The sequence below is a fragment of the Solanum dulcamara genome, chromosome 7, assembly GCF_947179165.1.
Source record: "Solanum dulcamara chromosome 7, daSolDulc1.2, whole genome shotgun sequence".
NCBI classification, from domain to species: Eukaryota; Viridiplantae; Streptophyta; class Magnoliopsida; order Solanales; family Solanaceae; genus Solanum; species Solanum dulcamara.
The window spans coordinates 12016927-12039350 of record NC_077243.1 but is presented as its reverse complement, the minus strand read 5'-3'; the positions used below and the strand labels follow the sequence as shown (position 1 = coordinate 12039350).

Below are 22424 nucleotides of genomic sequence, written 5' to 3'. Positions count from 1 at the left end.
AAAGCTCACAAAAGGCTCATTGATTATAGCTCGAGGAAGAAAGTATTCAAATTTATACATGACACGAGGGTCAATTCTTGATGACTCTATAAATTTGGTGTTATTTATTTTCTCTATTTTCGGGTTTGCGCCCTTCCGCCATAACACTATCAGGACGTTGAGTGATGTATTTGGAACCAAGACGTGATGTATCGAGACATTGAGGGATGCATCTGAAACAGAGACGTGATGTATCGAGACTTTTTTGAAATGTAGCCAGATTCTACCAAATGTAAGAGATTTTTCTAATTTAAAAAAAGAGTAGAGATATAATATAATTATCTTTCAACACTATATGATTTGTGTAATTCCTACTAAATATAATGGTGAATTAATATTATTCAAAACGAATTTATTAGATTTATTGTTATTTTGAAATATTAATGATTAATGGAGGCTTGTTTATCCAAATAATATCCATGTGCCATATTTATTGGTTTAAGACCAAACACCAAAACCGTCTGTGTTCCGCATGGGCCCAAGGATTATAACATTTAATATCATTTAATATTATTTTTGGACATTGTTATTTAATTTATATTTTTTTAAAAAAATAAATTCGAACACTACTATAATTTATGCCTAAAATTAAGGGTAAAAATAATTAAACTTCATATACATGTTACCTCCTCCATTTTATTATATATGATATTGCATTTTTAATTAAAAAAGAGAGTCTGCTTATTATATTTAAAAATAATTTAATTTTAAAATACTTATTTTAACATTATACTCCCTCCATTTCATATTAAGTAAATTTGTGAGGCAATGCATACATATTAAGAAAAACATTCAAAGACATAATTTGAACCATACTTTTCACTATTACCTTTTGTAAAATCATAAATATAATTTTATAAGTATTGTGATTATCTCCTAGAAAATATAAAATTTTAATAAATGAAAGGGAAAATATGAAAAAAAGTTTCAAACATATATCTTGAACTTTGAACAATTCAATTATTTTGAACAATGAAAAATCTCTCAAAAATTCACTTAATATGAAATGATGGAAGTAATATATTTTTATAAATACAAAAATCTGTATGACGTTTAAAATGGCATCATTATACACTTTCTCAAAATCATTTTTAAAGGCATCGAAGTGAATCAATGAGCTACTGAACAAAGAGGCGCTCTTTCATTTAAGTACCAACATAATCGTTTTATTAAAATTAATTCCGAAAAAGATATACACATATCCTTTATCCTGCTATAGTGTTAAACAAAAAAGACAAAATATAATTTTATTTTTTTTACCCATAGAACCTTTGTTTTGTTTTATAAGCTAGAATCTGAATTTTCGGTGCAATATATATATATAATTAAAATATCAGGATAGAACATGCTACTTTTCATATTGGTGATCCAATTTAGGCGCTACAAACACAATGTATATATAGATACTAAGAGCATGTTTAAATTGTTTTTTAACTTATGATCCAATTTAGGCGCTACAAACATAATGTATATATAGTATAATAATTTGTTAAAATACTAAGTCTTTATACTACAGTAATTATTTTCTTAAGCTATTATTATATCTCTCAAACATTCAACTAGCTCTGGGTGTTTTCAGCCTAATCATATTTTACTTTTCTCATATTTGTTAGTTAAAACTTTTTAAAAAAAAATGAAAGTTGTTTTTTCTTTAAAATACGAAAATTAATTCTCATAGTGAAAAGAACAGATTACACACAAATTACATATATTTTATATGAATTGTGTCCACTCCTTCAACACAACTCATCTTCAACTCCATTCTCACTGTCCTACCCTTCTACCCTTTACCCCTACCTCTTATAATATTTGTTCATATTATATATAAATATTCTAGGACAATATTTTTACTTATGTACGTGCAAAATTCAAGAAAATAACTAAGAAATTCACATATATATTTTTGTTTAAAAATATTTTCCGTTGTACTGAACACATCCTTTGTCTCTAATTTTTCTTTTTAATTTTTCTACAAAAATAATTTATATTTAAATATAATTTTGCTTTAAAATTCTAATGTATCTTTAATGAGGTAATGTATAATCACATAAATATTTAACTTAATAATTTTGGACCATAAATTCCAAAACTATTAACTTTGGACAATAAATTTCACATGCAATGGTCACCTAACAACAACACCTACCTTGGGTATGAAAAAATTATATTGGAAATTTCACCTCGAATGAATCTCTGCAGTGCACGATCCGAATTTAATCAAGATTTCACTGACTTCGGAGGAAACAAAAAAAAAACACCTCCTACCGGAATTAAGACGTCCATAGATTTATTTATAGTGCTGACCTACTACATGTACATGAAGTGAAGGTAGTAGGGTAACAAGATACCGATTTTTTGTTTCACTTAAATAGGCTCTCTAATTTTTATCAAAGCATTAAAATTAAGGACTTTTTTGTCATTGCTTAAAAGAGATCCTCAATGTGTTTAGTTCTCTCGTGAAACACTAGATTGGTTGCAATCTGCAGAGAAGCTTTACTTTCACAATGTAAGGGAACTGGTAGTTACAACTCAACATTTAACTCTTTGAATAAACCTATCAACCAAACAATTTCAGCAACGATCGATGCCAAACTCTTATATTTAGCTTCAACTGAATTTCTAGAAATAGTAGACTGTTTCTTGGATTTACAGAAAATCAAAAAAATCACAAAATTTGATCATGTATCAGTAATGGACCTTTTGGTATGTGTACATGATCCCCAATCAGCATCACAAAACCCTTGGAGAGATTTAAAGACATGAGAGGACATTAAAACTCCAAGTCCAGGAGCTTGTTTGATGTACTTGACCACCCTGAATGTAGCCTCTAAGTGTGATTGTTTAGGGGCATGCATGAATTGGCTTAAATTCTGAACAGCAAAGGCAATGTCTGGCCTAGTGATAGTGAAATATAGTAACCTTCCAACAAGTCTTTGATACTCCCCTGGATCTACTAGAATAGGAACCTTAGCACCCCCAAAAAAGGTGTAATACTAACCAGTTATTTTAATTTCTGATTCAGTTCAACAGGTGTGGAAATAGACTTACAACCACTTAATCATGAATCTGAGATAAGTTCCATTGCATACTTTCTTTAGTGCATAAGAATCCAATTTACATGTCTAGCAAACTCAATCCCAAGAAAGTACCTAAGATCCCCTAGGTCCTTAATCTTAAAATTGTCTTTGAGAACCTGTTTAGCAGCATCTATCAGGTCTTTACTGTTGCCTGAGATTAAGAGATCATAAACATAGATTAGAACAATGACTATGCCATCTGATGACTTCTTAGTAAGTAAGGAATAATCCAAGTGGCTCTGCTTAAATCCTGCTGTAATAAGGGCAAATGTAAGCTTGATATTCCACTGCTAGAAGCTTGCTTCAGATCATAGAGAAACTTAAGAAGCCTACAGACCTTGAGACCCCCTGTGTTATCTGCTTTAAAACTTTGTGATAGTTGCATATACACTTTCTTATGCAAATCACTTTGCAATAAAGCATTGTAAACATCCATTTGTTGAATAGACCACCCACTAGTTGCAACCAAAGAAATTACAGTCCTTATAGTAACCATCTTAACAATAGGTGAGAATGTCTCCTCATAATCAAGACCTTCCTTCTGATTGTATCCCTTAGCCACTAACCTAGCTTTAAATCTCTCCACTTGTCCATCAGCCTTGTAATTATTTTGAATACCCATTTACAACCAATAACTTTCTTGTCATCTTGTAAAGAAATAACTTTCCAAGTCACATTGTCTTCTAAGGCTTGTATCTCTTCTTGCATTGCTTGAATTCATCTTGGATCTTTGATAGCCTGATGGTAAGAAGATGGTTCTATCTCTGTGGAGAACTCTGCTATATAACTTTGATATGAAGAAGGCAAACAACTGTAATCAACATTATTATTAATGGGATACAAACATGAATGTGCAGATTTAAATTTTGAGCCAGTGATAAAGTCTTTCTGCCAGATAGGAGGTTTACTAGATATTCTTGAAGTTCTCTTAGTAGCAGCCCAAACTTCCACATTCTTATGCTGGTTCACATGGACAGGAACACATTTTAGATCTCACATTGAGGAACATTTGTAGAATCAACTATACCAAGAGGCTCTTCATATGGTGTGAGAGTAATACCTACTTTTGGTGACATAGATACAACATTCAGAGGAGAGGATTCTAAAAGAACATCTGCAACATCAGCATCCAAATCCAAAGAAGTGAATTCTTCAGTTGATAAATGTTCTTGATCAATAGGGATAAATTGTGCATTTCAGCAACATTGTCAAAAAGAACACACATATTATGAGACTGAAAGGGAAATATATGTTCCACAAAGCATACATCTCTACTGATAAAGAAGGATTTAGCTTCTAAATCATAAAGCTTATATCCTTTTTGAGTAGTTTCATAGCCCATCATAACTGACTTTATGGCTCTATCCCCAAACTTGTCCCCTTTGACTAAGTTGGTAGCATAACATAGACAACCAATGGTTCTCATGTGAGATAGGTCAGCCTGTTTATCATGTAGCATGTAGAAATGAGACTTTTTCACCAAAACAGTTGAAGGGACTCTATTGATTATATATACAATAGCTATAATGTATTCACCCCAGAATCTAATGGGAAAGTGACCCTGAAACCTTATGGCTTTTGCAGTCTCAAGTATATATTTGTGCCTTCTATCCATTACTCCATTCTGCTGTGGAGTATAGGGACAAAAACTCTGATGAATTATCCCATGGTTATTGAATAATTCTTTGTATTGTGCATTGAAGAACTCACCACCATTATCAGATCTAAGTATCTTGACCTTCCTACCAAATTGTGTTGTATCCATATTCAGAAAATTTTTTAAGTAAAAAACATACATCAGACTTAAGATGCATTAGAAACACCCAAGTTCACCTAGAATGATCATCCACCAAAGTTAGGAAAAACTTTATTTTATTGTGAGTAGCAACTTTATATGGGTCCCATACATCCATATGAATCAAATTAAAATAATGAGATGCTCTACTGTTGCTAGTCTGAAAAGAAAGTCTAACTTGTCTTGCTACTGGACATATATCACAATGTTTTAGCACATGATTGTGTTTATTTTCAACTATACCTGATTTTCTAAGAACAATCATAGGGACATGACCTATTCTTTTATGCCATAGAACACCTTTTGCACTTTCTCCGACTACAGCTAAAGCTTTTATTCTGGTTTTTCCATTTCTTATGTTGAATCTCAGTGTATATAGTCCATCAATTTCTTCACCAATCTCCTTCACCTTCCTAGTGAAGAGATCTTGGAAAATGAAGAAATTAGGAAAAAATAATGCAGAACAATTCAGCTTTCTTGTCAATTTGGATACAGATAAGAGGTTAAATTTGAACTCAGGCACATACAACACATTTTGAACTACATTACCTTTGTCCAACTGGTAATTTTCAGAGTGAGTTATCAAAGCTGAATCACCAATAGGTAGTTGAATTTTCCCTGGATTGGTAACTTTCAAACCAGTATTTAATAAAGACTTACCGCTGACCATATGATTAGTAGCACCACTATCAACTATCCATTGTGCATATGCCTTTGTTAAAGTAGGAGAACAAATAGTACTAGCAAATATACTTGCCATATTAGCAATAGAATCCTGGATCATAGGCTTGTTCAACTACTTGAGGATCTGATTATACTTTTCCTGAGTAAAGTATGGCTGCATTATGTGATTAGAAGCATGGACACTAGTCTGAAATTATGGTGGCCCAACAGTTGTTGCATGGGCACTAGTATAAAATTATGGTGGCCCAACAGTTATAGCAAATGTCCTTGGTATGACCTTTCATTTTACAATAGCTGCATTGCATCTCTATGAAGTGCTTGATCCTGAACTCCCACCTGAGCTGCCTGAACCAGCTGCACCTCCAAATCTATTAGAAAAAAGAGACACATGATCAAAGTTACCTGAATCTCCAGATCTATCTGAAAAGAGTGATATGTGATTAATGGAATCTCCACCAATTTGATGTTCCCATACAATGCTCTTTGACTCTTATCCTGAATAATCATCGCATAACATTGATTCACATTTGGTGTAGGATTTATCATGAGAATATGGCTTCGTGCCTGACTATAATTCTCAATTAATCCTATCAGAAACTGCAGTAATTTCTGTCTCAACAAGCTCTCTGCATAGTCCTTGGATTTGGCACAATCACAAGCAGGTGGTAGCGTAATGGAATCGAATTCATCCCAAAGGTCTTTCAACTTTAAGTAGTAAACAGCAACAGGGGAAACTCCATGAGTTAATATGGCAATTGCCTTGTAAAGATGAAAAATTTGCGACATGTTCACTTTATCAAAACGTTCCTTCAAGTCATTCCAAACTACATGCGCACTTGAACAGAAAAGGACTCCACTGATGAGATCCTTACTCACATTGTTCAAAATCCACGAAATCACCATGGAATTACAACGATCCCAATTCTGTTTCTCTGACTCCTCTATGAAATTAGTACGTTTGACTATTCCATCGATGAATCCAAGCTTGTTTTTCGTCAATAGATTCAAATGAATTGCACGACTCCAAAGAGTATAATTCTCCATTCCTACGAGCTAAATTTCAATTTGTATAGCTCCAGCTACATCAGAAGATGATAAAAAGAGTGGATGATAAAAATAAAATATAATGCAAAATTTATAAGACAAGAACAATAATTATAGCAAAGTACTACGATAATCAAAGGCAATAGCAACACAACTATAAATGCACGCCTAGATCTATGACCACCCTAAGCCGACACGCGGCAAGATACCATTCTATCCCTACTAGCTTTCTACCCTAATTCGCGACCTCCACTCTTTTCTATCTAAGGTCATGTCATCGGTGATATGGATTAGCGCCACATCTTGTCTAATCACCTCTCTCCAATACTTTTTTGGTCTACCCCTACCCCTCCGCATAACCCACAAATCCAACCGCTCGCACCTCCTAACTGGGGCATCGACACCCCTCCTATTCACATGCCTAGACCATCTTAGTCTCACTTCTCTCATCTTATCGATCACAGATGCCACTCCCACCTTCTCCAGAATAACCCCATTTCTGATCTAATCACTCCTAGTATGTCCACACATCCATCTCAGCATCCTCATCTCCGCAACATGCATCTTCTAAACATGAGAGTTCTGTACTGGCTAGCATTTCACTCTATATAACAACGCTAGTCTAACCACTATTCGATAGAACTTATCTTTAAGCTTATGTGATACTTTCTTATCACACAGGACTCCAAAGGCTAGCCTCCATTTCAACCATGCTACCCCAATGCGGTGTGTGACATCATCATCGATGTCTCCACTACTCTAGACGATGGATTCAAGATATTTAAAGCTTTATTTCTTGGGGATAGGCTGGGTGGCAAGCCTCACTTCCCTACCATTTTCATCCATCAGAACACTAAATTTGCACTCCAAGTATTCTATTTTTTTTCTGCTCAATCTGAACCCTTTGGACTCCAGCATTTGTCTCCAAACCTCCAACCTATCATTAACTATGTCCCGAGTCTCATCAATCAAAACTATGTCGTCTGTAAATAGCATACACTATGGAACCTCCTCTTGAATAGATCGTGTCAGATCATCCATCACCAAGGCAAAAAGAAAAGGGTTTAGCACATATCTCTGATGTAGTCTCATCTCAATAAGAAAATACTCCGAGTCACCTCCCACCCTCCTAACTCGAGTTTTGGCTCCAGCATACATGTCCTTTATTACCCTAATATATACCATTGAGACACCTTTAACCTCTAGACACCTCCAGAGAACATCCCTCGGAACTTTGTCATAAGCCTTTTCAAGGTCAATGAACACCATATGGAGATCCCTTTTTCTTTCTCTAAATTTCTCAGCCAGTCTCCGCATAAGATGGACTGCTTCAGTAGTCGACTGATCCAGCATGAATTCGAACTTGTTCTCTCAGATTGACACTCCTCTTCTCACCCTCATCTCGACCACTTTCTCCCAAATCTTCATAATGTGGTTTTGCAAAATTAAAAATAATTTAAAATAAGTTTAAAATAACTTTAAAAAGGTTAAAAATCAGAAGTAGGATTCACCCTACTTTTTATTTTTTGACTTAAAAGTCATTTTAGTTTGACTTTTTATTTTTTGACTTAAAAACTATTTTTTTCAGCAAATCCAAATAGGATCTTAATGACCCGTTAGGTTAACTTAATTTATTTTTGATCTGTTATTTCTTGTTATAAAAAGGGGATATTTTATTACGTAGTCAAAAAATTAAATTTCGAAAAAAATTAAACGGGTTGAATTAGGATATAATTTTTGGCCCATTTCAACCTTTTTGGACCAGTAATTTATTAAACTCAGATCATTTTGACATATTTAAATTCAGTCCAATCCATTAATTTGATATCTCAAATTTAAAAGGAAAAATTATGCGGATAAGCAAATATATACTAGTTAATTAGCTAATATAGCTATAGTTTGAATTAATTATGGCTCGCAGCAAACATCTAGCTGCAATTACAGTTTGAGTTTTGTATAGTTCGCGCAATTATATAGTTGAGTTTTGTAAAATTCGGGTGATTTATACAAATGTTGTGCGCGAATCAAATTATATAAAGAAATATACAAACACTAAAAATTGTATAGCGAATTATACAAACGTTGTGCATGAATTGTATAGTTAAATATACAAATGTTATACAAAAATTGTGAATTATATAGCGAATTATACAAACGTATACAAATGTTGGACGGATTATACAAACGTTGCTATAACTATAACTTCGAATTGTAATCAGCAAACTATAGCTATGAAGTATAATTACGATATTTTTAAATTGTTATATGCGAAAATTTAATTTATATGTGTGTTTGAATAGGTTTAATTTTAGGCCTTTTTGACTTTTTGGCGCTTTTTAATTTTTAATGGTGTTTACCAAAAGCATAAAATGCTTTAAAACACTTTACTTTAAGCTTAAAAGTAACCAAAAAAATCAAAAGATTTTGGTGGTAGCTTTAGCTTTCAAATCACTTAAACAAAGCTTATCCATCTCTACTAAACAAAAAAGACCTCTTTTATTTGAATTTATGTAACACAAGTAGAATTTTAAAAGTTAATTAAATATTTTCTTTATTCATAATTTTAAAAACTAATTAAATTATTAATTATTGTAATTAATAATATTTTTGACGTAATTTATAAACATATAAATTATTCAAAATGTCTTTACTCCCTCTATTTTAATTTATGTGGCACATATAAAATTTGGAAAGTTAATCAAATTTTTCGTTGACTGCAACTTTTTTATATGTCACGAATTCAATATATGTTACTTCTCCTTCATCCTAATTTATGTTACACAAATAGAATTTCGAGAGTAAATAAAAAAATTCTTTGAGCATATTTTTCAAGGAAAATGTTTGGTATGAAAGGAAAATATTTTAAATGTTTTGAAAAATATTTTTCAAATCAACTTATTTTCCTCAAATTTAAGGAAAATGATTTCCCTTCAAAAATTAAAAAAAAATAAAATTCTAAAACTCTACTTCAACCTCAAATTATAATTTCTTTTTATCCCACCAGTACCCCGACCCTACCCAACCAATAAAATAAAAATTTTAAAAATTCGTTTTTAAAAATTTCAATTTTTTTACCCCTACCCCCAACTACCCCCCAAAAAAATAATTTAAATTTTATTTTTGAAAAATACTTTAAATTTTTAAAAAAATTCATTTCCCACGCCCCTACCATGACCACCCCTACCACCACGCCCCCCCCTCTCCACACACAATAAAAAAAATTAAAATTTATTTTTGAAAAGTATTTTAATTTAAAATTTTTATTCTTTTATCCCACTCTTATCCCGAACCCCATACCACCCCCACCCTTTCTCCACAAAAAAATTTAAATATTTATTTTTGAATCAATATAAGATCTAACAATGGTGGTACCTTAGGAAATCCACATGCAATGGTCACCTAACAATATCACCTACCGAAATTAAGGCGTCCACATATTTATTTACATTGCTAACCTACTACATGTACATGAAGTGAAGGTAGTAGGGTAACAAGATACCCACTTTTAGTTTCACTTAAATAGCCTCTTTAATATTTATCAAAGCATTAAAACTAAGGACTCTTTTGTCATTGCATAAAAATGATCCTCAATTCAATAGAGTCTGGAGCAAAAAAGATGATAAAATTGATCAAAAATACAAATAATTTGAGCAACAATTTCAAAAAGGCAATAATGCATGGACCTATGTTAATGATGTTAAATTATGAAGGAAGTCACATGTAAAGGACATGGCATCATGTGCCTTATCCTTAAAAAAAAAGGGGGCTGACCTACCTTAAAAAAGGCGATTGCTAATTATTTTTATTTAGTTATTTTAATATATTTTTTTCTCATTCTTTATATACTTATTTTAATGTTTTAGGAGGACTGACTTTGGGTCAATAAATTTTGATTGAAGAAGATCGTGTGAAAGAGAGAAGTAGCAGAGAAAATTGAATGATAAACACGAGAGAGGTATAAGAAGAGAGATAAACGGATTTTGAGCGAAAAAGTAAATTAAGGAGATAATTAAGTGGATAGAGCTTTATTTTAAGCTAACTTTAAAGAATAGTGTATTTCAATGCATCTGACTTCAAATTTGGTACATTATTATTAAATTATGAAATAATATATTTATTTAAAACTATAAATTAAATTAGTAGATATTAGTATGAATGTACGTCTAATTATGTAATTTTAACTCATTTGGACGATTTTTAGTTCAGCCCAACTCATTTATTTGGTATCCTTCATTTAAAATTTAAACTAATTTTGCTGTACTAAAGGGGCATGCACGATCAATTAGCGGATTGATTTGAGTTTGGTTTTAAACCAATAAATACAGCACATGGATATTATTTGGGTAAATATTTGGTTTAACTTTTATATATAGTTGATAGTGTAAGATTTTTTAGAATAAGGTAAAAAGAAGAGTTCTCGCCTATGGCTATATGCTCATTAAGAGTTATATTTGGAGTCGAGCTAACTACATAGACAGAAGAAAACTTTTCTAAAAAGCCTAATAGTAATTTATTGCATTAAAAACGATGAATAACTCTGAAAGGAGGTTTATAATTGTATTCATTTAAAATTTATTGATATAAATTTATAAAATAATTTGAATTATATTAAATTTTAGATATATTAGTCTAAATAAATATTATAGATTAATATAATGAATTAATTGTGAAGTTTAATGAATATGGATTTAACTAAGACTCTTCTATATAGTAGTAATAAAGTAATATATATATATATATATATATAATGTCAACTAATATCCATCACCCCGCCCCATAAGTATTATCCTTGTTTATGTGTTTGGTCTTAAACCAATAAATATAGGCGCACATGGATATTAATTATTTTGGATGCATCGTTTGGTTTTTAACTTTTATATCTAGTGATAGTGTAGAAACTGTCATTATATAAATATACGTAAATAATCATGAAAAGTAATTAAAAGTGGTTGACTTATATTATAAGCTTATAAATGGATTAAATTAGTTTATAAATACTTATTGATTTATATAACCACACACACATTTCATAACACTAAACTACTTACACAGTAAAATCTGTCACAAAATATAAGTTGATCTTTTTTTTTTCTTTTCAAAGTGCCCTCATTCTATCATTTTAACAACCAAATGGAGAAGAACATAAAGTGTAACCTCCTTTTACATCTTAGGACAAGAGAGATTCTATCCTATTAAGATTTTGATCCAATGATCTTTACAAAACAAAAATAATTATACTAATATATTTAAATTTGCTTATAAAACAATATATTAGTTGAACATTCTTTATTTATAATTTTATAGCATATATATAGAGATTTTCAGTTTACATATACACCTGTAGCTTTTGGCATAATTAGCTTGTAAGTACTTCGGAGCTAGTTTGATGATTCTCATTTAATTCTCAACTTAACTTGTTAGGCTGTGTTTGGTATGAAAGGAAAATGTTTTCATATTTGGTTGATTTAAATGTTTTGAAAAATATTTTTCAAATCAACTTATTTTCCTCAAATTTAAAGAAAATGACTTTCCTTCAAAAATTAAGAATTATTTTTTTCCAAAACTCTCCTCCAGCCTCAAATTATAATTTTTTTTATCCCACTAGTACCCTGAGCCTACCCAACCAATAAAATAAAAAAAAAATCAAATTTCAAGATGAATTTTGGCATATTTGGGTTGATAACTAGATGTTTCTGAGTTTATGAAAACTCAGCCTATGCATGTGTTTGTTGATTAAACATGTTTCCGCATCTTTAAAATTATTTATATCTTGCAATTGATTGTTAGTTGGGCTGTAGTAATAGTTTTCTCATCAAAAAATTAGTGTGGGTACCAGTCACAACGGATCAAAATTATGACAATAAAGAATATAAATTTTTATGGCTCCATATCTCCTCGGCCTAAAAGATATTTAACAAGTTCTATCTTGATAAATACTAATAATAGGCTAACGACAAGTTTTTTTTTCATTTTTATCATCTAAGTGACATATATTTTACATTGATTGCGTTCACTCTTTTAACATTGCTCATCTTCACCTCAACTCCCACTCTCCTACCCTTTACCCTTACCTTTTTATAGTATTTGTTCATATTATATACAAATGTTTTAGGATAATATTTTTTATTTATGTATGTGTCAAACTCAATTCATTAGAGTTCGTAATCAAAAGAGTGACAAAATTAATCAAAAATTTCAAAAGGGTCAAACCAGATCATTCTTTTTTAAACAAGGATATTAAAATAACTAAATGAAAAATAATTAGCAGTGGCCTTTTTTTCAAGGTAGGTCAACCCTTTTCTTTTAAAGGGAAGACACATGATATCATATGCCTTCCTTTCATAATTTAACACAGTTAACGACGTAGCACATAGGCCCATGCATTGTTATCCTTTTGATTTTATTCTCAAATTATTTATACGATTGAAACTTTTGATCAATTTTGTTATCCGACTCCAATTCATTAATTCATTTCCTTCCCTATTATTGATAAAAAAATCATTGAGAGATTTTATTGCAAAGTACAATTTCAGCAGATACCAAACACAAATAAGAAATCAAAAGAAAAAAGAAAAAAGAGATTGTCTCACCACAAATAAGAGTTCCTCTTTCATTTATTGGACCTGTTGGACATGTGCCTAAGAATGAATCCAACCAGCTGGAAACAACAGAATAGAATAATACTGATATATGTAGACACTATCATAAATAATCCTTTTATAATTAAAGCATTCGTCCTGAATTTTAAAAAGAATGATCTATTTTATTTTGGTACAAAGTTTATAAGGAAAATTTTCAATTTTGTGATCCTAAATAAAGTTATGTCGAATATATCAAAATATCCTTTATTCATATAATTTTAAATATGTCACGTATAAAATTAAAATTAAAACTCTGCTAAAATAAAAAATGAATCATTCTTTTTTAAATAGACAAAAAAAATAGATCATTTTTTTAAAAGAATGTAGTATCTATTATAATAATTGAAACTAGCCATGGGCACAAATTAATTTAGGTGAAGCGTACAGTGAAATAATTTAGAATTACTGTCTTAACCATGGTTAGAATTAGACGAGTTGTCTGCGGAGAAGTTGGACACGTGATAAACGTATTTTAGTGTTTAAAGTAGGGTTGGTTTATGTACTATTTTGGACAGATGAAGTAATGAATATGGACAAAATTATGGAAATTCTTGTCTATAAATTGAAGCTCGATTGAGCGCTCCTCGATCAAGTATCTACAGGCAGCAAATTGTTATAATCAAAGAAAATGAAGATCATTGTTTTGCTAATTTCACTTGTTCTTGCATTTTCCTCTTCATGTGCTACAACAACTCCTAATCCAGTCTTGCAGGTGGTGCGTGATATTGATGGTGAAATTCTCAGATCAAACACCAGGTACTTTGTGGTGCCAGCAATAATAGGAGCCAGTGGCGGCGGAGTAACGCGAGGCCCGACGATAAATGGAGCTCGTCATGACTCTAACTTCGTCTGTCCTTTTCAGGTTGTTCAATTGTATCATCATCTCGTTTTATACTTATAACTATTTTTTAACTCTAATTTTATGTGACACGATTTATTTATTTTAGTTTGTTTCAAAAAAGAGTATCCTACACCTTTTGGATACAAGTTAAAATTTGGTGTTTGTAATTTATTCTTAATGACATGATTTGAATAGATTTCACTCTTGATAAAAGAAAAATCTTGAACCTAACTCACAAGGTGATGATAGCCCAATATATTTATGGAGACCCATTCTTAAATTCTCAATCAATGTGGAATCTAACATCTTGAACACCCAACAATGGACATTTGGAGCTTGAATAGTATAACATGAGTCCAACATGCAGTAAATCAAGAAATTGAAATGAACATCGTCTCTGATTTCATGATTTATTGATCCTAACTTAACTCGAAAAAAACTATTTCATTAGTTTAAAATTGCTTAAGACCATATAAAAGTATCCATTTTTAATTTAAATTTTCAGTCAATACGGAATCTAACACATACAGGTTAATTTATTCCTTTACTAAGAGAAAGCAAAAAGAAAAAGATATATACGTGAAACTCTCGTTACCACTCTTTTTTTATATATAGATATAGTTTTGATATTTTGCTTATGTTTAGCTTGTGTGTCTAGTCAAATACCAATTCATAAAAATGCTATGATTGAGATTGATATATACTTGATTATATTATATTTCAACGTATCCAAAAAAATATTCGTTACAGGTGGTGCAGTCTCCAATCTATGTGAACAAAGGCACGCCAGTGTATTTCAAACCAAAGGCACCCAAACAAGAAGAAATCACTGAATCCACTGATGTTAACATTGAGTTCTATCTTGACAATCCAACTGTTTGTAAGAAAAATGTGTGGGAGGTGGAAGGTTTCCCAGGACATGAAATCCCAATGTTCTTGTCAACTAATGGACAGGCAGGAAATCCTTTGAATGTGGCCTCCTGGTTTCAGATTAAGAAAGCTAATGATTTCTCTTATAAGTTGGTGTTTTGTCCTTATGGAGAGCACATCTGTAGTGACATTGGCATCGAAGTTGTTGACGGACAAAGGCGTTTGGCTTTAAGAACAGAAAATACCTTCTATGTTGTGTTCATCAAGGATACTATCATCGGAATTAAATCGATTATATGATTTGATTTCAATCAAAAAATATGAATCCATCGATTTCAAGATCCTTTCCGTTGTGTGTCTGTACCTATGTACGTACGTGCTTGTATGATCTAAATATTGCTATGAATACATAGCCTCGATCATAATAAAAGTTTTGATATCTTATTGTATATATGACTTCTTTATTTTTCTTTTTGATTTTATTTTATTCCTTCCCTCGGGAGTCAATATACATGACAAGATGAGTTACTCAAATGATAATTAAGCACCCTCCAGGCCTCCACAAGTCCATGTTCAGGTTATGAATTTAAGTCAAAAAATCAAAAAAAAAAATGGAAGGGATATATCCTAGGAAGGGTTAAAAAATAGTCAAATTAAAATACATAATTTTTTGTATGAATTTTGATATAATTTCTTTTAATTTTAAAATAAACATAAGTACTATGTAAGTTATACTAGTTAATAATTCATTTATTTTTTTTAAAAGCGTTGTAAAAGAATAACATATTTGATTCCCTAACTAGTAATACTCACATAGATTAAAATAGAGGGAGTGCCTCTTATTTTATTTACAAAGACCCCTTCTAACTCCGGATGAAAATTCTGTAAGTATCCAAAATCAAAAGTTCTTTATTTTAGATTACTTAATTTCTGTATTTTTGGGGTGAAATTTCATGTTTAATTGATAGTTGATTTTATTGTGTTGCTTAGGAAAGCAATTGTGGTTAATTGGAACAGGAAAATGGTCATTTACCAGATTCAGTGAAAGGGACAAATTGAAAGAAAAAGTGGGCAAAATGGAAGTCCATAAATTGAAAGAGAAAGCTCTCAAGACTTTTAAACTGATGTTATGTGCTTTTTATGTCGAATTTGTTGCCGCGATAATAATGAAGTGAAGATGATGAAGATTTGAAGTTGAAGATGTTGAGATTTTGCTTTAATTGCATTGTGTTAGGTTAATCGGTTGGTATAATATGTAAATAGTTTAATGTTGAAGTGTAGGAATTTGATGTTTTTGTATATTGGTTAATGTGAATTTTGGTGGATGAAGATGGTTACTAGATGCCTCAGGGATGAAAAGACAACCTTGTATATATATGTTTTCTCTTTAAGGACCTTATGGTAGCTCCTAATCTCTTACATAGTGTTTGCCGTGTTTTGAAGGGATGCACACTATGTTTTCTCTGTATGACGCGAGAGGATGGGCACGTCTCGAGTTAGGTTAATAGGTCGGGTACAATATTAAATAGAAAATAGAATTTTAATTGCGATATAAATAAATCTATGTAGGAGTCACGTAAGTGTCACATAGGATGGTAAAAGTGATGACATAATACTTAACTGAAAATATGTGTCAAAGTTGGATGGTAGGGCAAATATATCAAAAAAGTATGACAAAGGGTAAAATATTGTTGGGTTTAATTGATAGTATGAATGGAAAATTGAGGAAAAAAGAAGTGAAGGGAAAATTGATTTGTTCTCTCTTGCTTTATGAAATAAGTTTTGGTCTCACATAGGTGGTGGAAATGAAAAGTCTCCTACTTAAAAGTAGAAACACCCCTTCATGTTGCTAAAGGGTCAAGAGGAGGGTTTCCCCTCCCGCCGTCGTCGTCGTCGCTCGCTCGGCTCCGGCTTCGGATTTGGACTGCGATCCGTTTCTTTCCCGGATTAATTTAAAAATATTCCCCTCCGTTTTTCCAATGAATTTTTTGAAAGGTTGCAAACTTGTCCGAAAAGTTGCAAACCTTTTTCTCAACAGGCAAACATTTTCCCAACAGGTGCCTTTTCTTTAAAGGTGTAAACAGTCTATATATATCTGTTAATCCTCAGAATGTTCCATACGAAATTTCTGAAATAACATCTTCTTCTTCTTCTTTCTGCACTTCTTAAAACTCGTGTGATACACAGCCTTCGAGTGGTTCGCAGTCACCAGAATTTCCAGTACCTCTATTTTGGTGAGTAAAAATCGTACTATCCTTTGAGGAAAAATTTCAAAAACCTCAGGTACGTTGAGGGGAATAATTTCCTTAATGACACACTGTGCATTCAGTGGGCTCGATTTTGTTCTTATATTAATTTTTCAGATTCTGTATTTTATAACTTTCAGTAGTTATTGTTATTGTTTTAATATTTACAATACAGTTTATAACAAATATAACCCTTTTCTAAGAGCACAAGGGCAAATACAACCCTTTTCTATAAAATCTAAGAAAAAGCGTTATAGTAAAAATAGTTTTTAGCGGCAATAAACATGCAAATTAATAGAGAGTGTTAACACCTTTACATGTATTATTAATTTTCATTGAATTTATAGGCTTTAGCGATATTTACAAAAAGTATTAATTACCTCTAAAAAATATATGTAGCGATAATTAAGCTATTACCACTAATTAAAAGATCATCATTTTGGTGCAGTGACAACAAAAGCTATCTAAAGTTGCTGAAAATTGCAGACTTGAGGGAGTACTTTTCATTTTACTATGGGTAAAACTGGGTCAAAAATGTCCTGTGTGAAATGGAACAATAGTACATCAAACAAAAATGAAAGAACGTCTTAGTCCTAGGAAATATTTAATACGTTACGTCTCCTCCGTATTATTATTATTAATTGCCTTTGCTATTATAACCTAACTACTTAGCAAAACGAACAAAATTCTTGTTGGCAGAGAAGATTGATATTGTCCACGATCTAGTGATTTTTTTAAAATCAGCGTACGAGTGAAATAAGTTTCCTAACGTGTTCCAATAAAATCAAAGCACTAAATAAAAAACACACTATTTTTATGTGGAAACACCCGGCTCATAAAGGTGTAAAAACCACGACTTGTATCTCTATTGGATTAACTCCCAACTTCAGTAAACCACAATGAGCCTTTCAACAAAAGATTATAAACCTATGTAGCCTAAGGAATTATAAACTCTAATTCCTAACAACAACAAAAACCTCCCAAGGTATGTGTTCCCAAGTCTTCGAGTTTCCCCAACTTGAAGAAAACACTCATAATTCAGTTTATATCTCACTGAAACTAAGAATACATCAAAATTCAAACACAAAGAAAAACTCCTAGAACATAAACTCTATAATATGACCTGGTTTTTCAATGTGTTCCTTCAGTCTGCTAGTAGCACTTAGCGAAGTAAATTTTCCAATTGCACTTTTTTTTTGTTCTGTAAATACTGCACGCCTATTCTGGACGACTTCACCTCTATTTAAGCATAAATCTTCATAGAGTTATTCTTCACTTCAAACTCCACATTGACTCAAGCTCTCTTGATATGGAGTTCTACTTCAAGTGAGACTTCTTCTTCAATTCAAACTCCTTGCCTCTTTAGACTCCTTATTCAAATCAAACTTCTTGATTCTTTAGACTCCTTCAATTCAGCATTTGTTTGTTTCCTTTAGTTTTATCACAAAATTAATTATTCTTTTCTTGATTTTGGCACTCTTGTCTTTATTCATTCTAAAAGCTTACCCCCAATTCAACTGTTTGTGACAGTGTACCTTTGGACCATACTGATTGACGTGTTTCATCTTTCTTTGTCAATGATCAAAACTGCATAAGTCCCAACAAAGATACAAGGAAAAGGGATTCTAGCGACCTTAGAACCCTCGCAGAAAGGTAGCATCGACACATATGCAGAGCTTTAATTTTGATGAAATTGTAAGTACTCTTATATGTTTAATCAAAGATCTCGAATCGAATCCACGATAAAGAGTCCTTTTTGATAGGGACTAGGAAATGCTTTATCCTTCAAAATGAGACTTCCAGAGAGAAAATCAAACTAGTTGGAACCCAAAACAAGTACCTGTCAAGAAATTTAGAAAAAAAATATTAATTTAGTCCCAAAATAAATAAATAAATAAATAAGTCTCTTTCATTATTGGACCCCTTGGACACGGGCCTAAGAATGAATACAGCAAGTTGTTAGGGATACTATATTCCATTATCATTGCATAGAAATATGTTAGGACCAAAATAATTATGTATCATACGAAAGCTAGCAAAGCAAACCTCGAATGATCATGAGTAAGAAGACAAACGAGAAATATATCATAAGAGACACAAATATTTAACGTGGTTCGGTCAATTGATATGAAAGTACAAAATATCGAGAGAAATAACCTTACACAATTCACTCGGAATACAAAGAGGTTCACACAAGTGTTAACGTAACACTTGTGTCTCACCGTTTCTCTCCCTACTCAAAACTCTCAAAGCCCCTAGAACTACATTGTGAATGCTATCATGTTAAGGAAAACCGAATTATATTAGAAAAGTCAGAATAAACACCAAACAAAACATACACACACAAAAACAAATCTGGAAATCACTCTTATTTATAGCTTTTCTCAATGCGTACTGTTTATGTATGTTGAATTAATTTTCACTCAATAGAATTAGATTGGAAATATCGAGATGTCGTAGTTATCACAGGCCCATTAGAGGAGAGAACGAAGACAATAAAATTAGGGGAAATGACACGAATTAGCAAATATATACTAGTTAATTAATATACATAGTTATAGTTTAAGTTAATTCTTACTCACGGCAAACCTTTTCCAGTTATTAATATACATAGCTATAGTTATCCAAAATTTATATAATTAAGCTCCCAATTGTATAAATTTAGAATTTCCTAATTGAATAAATTCAGAATTTGTATATGCGTACCCATGTATATAATTATAATATTGATACATTTGATTTGTATAAGTTCTGAAAAATTTCTAAAATGTATAAATACAGATTTTATATATACTTAACATGTTTGTATATTGCCAGCAAATTATACAAACAGATTTGTATATTCGCAACAAATTATACAAATAGGTAGGCAAATTATACAAATAACTGTTATAGCTATAGTTACAAAATATAATTACCTAAACTTCAGATATTTCCGTCTATTAAGATTTTTATAGTAGCTATTTTGTAAAAATTTCACATAAAATTATGACAAACTACTTCCACAACAAAATTATGAGACTTCCCCTCCACTTCAATACAATAATTTTCACTCAAGTATTATAATACATTAACACACATGTGCATTGATTACAACAGTATTCCTTTCAAAAAAATTATATAAAAAAAAACCTATTAAGTACACTAATTATTGCCTGACCAATCAAAATTCATATGCAATTATAATCAAATATAAAAGAATCCTATCGATTCCAACACAAAATAATTACAATAGTGTAACTCACACCACCTTTATCAGGAAACCAATAACAATGCACATTACAACTTTTATAAACGGCATGGCTGGCAGTATGTCTGGATTGCTAGCACTTGGACTTGGAGGAGCATTAGTTACGGTAATCTCCGACGTGGTATATTCAAATTTAACTTTCAATGGTCTATCAGAACCAACAAATAAAACCCTTTTGTTATTAGGTTCAACAAGTATTCCAATATCTCCACAAAACGGTCTACATGTCTCACAAACTCCAGGACAATACACAAACTTGTACGCATCCTCGTACTTGTCAATCTTGAACCAATTACCCAAAGTGTCACGACCAGGATTTCCTTCAACTCCACCAACCGTAACTAAATAACGTCGTGGAATTAATGAAGTGTTAATTGTCCATACCGTGGACGAATCAGTAATTATAATAGACATAAATTTAACGTTCAAATCAGTCGATAATCGGACTGTATTTTCGTTCGGGTCAACTGGTGAAAATCGAAGGCTATCGCCTGTGGAAGATTGAGCATTTTGGGTAACAACGAGAATATTAGTTGTGTTCCTAATGGATGACACATCAAGTCCACCTTCGTTGCTCCGACCAGACACCGGTATAATGAAATAGTTCGATCCTTTTTCGATAGCTTTACCGGAAATATCGAGAACCGGTTCGGAAACATTTTGAGCTTTTACCAGGAAAATAAAACTTGTACTTGACAATAATATTGCAAGAACAACAAGAAAAGGTACGAAGAATCGTGTTACTGCCATCGTCTTTGTTGAACGAGTTGTGACTATGTGTTTTTAATGGATAAAATTAGAAGCTCAAAGAAGCAAATGTATTTATAGAATTTACTGAATGCAAGATTTGACATATTCTACCATGATTCCAAGATAAGATTATTAATTAGTATTGTTTCATTTGAATATTCAACTAGCTTTGCAAGCTGTAGCATTCTGTTCAAAGATTTTTTTAGATGTGGAATTGACTGTCCATTTTTTCCCCCTGGTATGCCTCTTAAGAAATATTAATTTTAAAAATTATTTGACTTATTTATTTTTTTATATTAATTACTATTGTTTTATGATTTCAATTTCTTTTCATATTTATTGAGTAAAAATAAAATTAATAACTGATTATATTTTTATGTTTAATAAAAACGGCAAGTAAAAATATTTCATACGGAATTGACTAATTTCAGGCATTAATGCTTTAGGTTTAGTAGTTCACCCAATAGAAGAGAGTCCACACGCTTCATTGCACATGGCCCCTCATTAATTTCCTTTGACTCGTTATCGTTACTACCATTTCTTCGAATTAAAGTTCAATGGTTTATCTCCCGAATAAATTTTCTGCTTTTTTTTTCGTTTTTTCCCTTTTTAAATATAAAAATAATAGTTAACTATTTTTTGATATTAGTAGTTAGGAAAAATATTAAGTCACTAAGTCTTTTAAGATATTAGTTAATATAAGATAGGTACCATGTTGATGTTACAATATATTACTGAGCTCTTTTCTTAGGGACTATTGAACCACTTCCCTATTATATATATTATGTTAGAAAATAATGGATGTCTTTTTCTTTCTTTTTCTTTTCCTCTATTTCCATTTTTTCCTCACTCCTTTTTTTTTGTCAACTTTAGAAATTAATTTTTGGCTATAAATTGTCAAAGATTTGGCAATGAAAAATATACACAGATACATACGAAATACACTGCAATTTTTTCTCCTTTTCTCTTTTCCTCACTAACTCTCACCTTTTTAATTTGTCAAGTTAGTTTATTTTATAACACGTTATCAACACGAGATTCTAATTTTTTTCAGAAAAATTAACTTCTACATCAGGTATATCTACTGAAGAAATTTAATTTTAGTAGTCTTTTTCAATTCTAAATTAATTTCTAAGGTTCTTGGTGATGCTATAATCGAAGAAAATAAAACATCAATTCAGGACAAA

At 31.4% G+C, this 22424-nt stretch overlaps 2 protein-coding genes across 2 annotated transcripts; one reads left to right on the top strand and one right to left on the bottom strand.

The window, feature by feature from the left end:
• Positions 1-13826: 13826 nt before the first annotated feature.
• Positions 13827-15442, top strand: LOC129895426 (kunitz trypsin inhibitor 5-like). Its single transcript, XM_055971142.1, has 2 exons — positions 13827-14142; positions 14872-15442. The coding sequence occupies exons 1-2, from the start codon at positions 13909-13911 to the stop codon at positions 15289-15291; spliced, it is 654 nt and encodes a 217-aa protein (XP_055827117.1). The 5' UTR covers positions 13827-13908; the 3' UTR covers positions 15292-15442.
• Positions 15443-20237: 4795 nt separating this feature from the next.
• LOC129895282 (kunitz trypsin inhibitor 5-like) lies at positions 20238-21302 on the bottom strand. Its single transcript, XM_055970972.1, has one exon. The coding sequence runs from the start codon at positions 21235-21237 to the stop codon at positions 20479-20481; it is 759 nt and encodes a 252-aa protein (XP_055826947.1). The 5' UTR covers positions 21238-21302; the 3' UTR covers positions 20238-20478.
• Positions 21303-22424: the final 1122 nt, after the last annotated feature.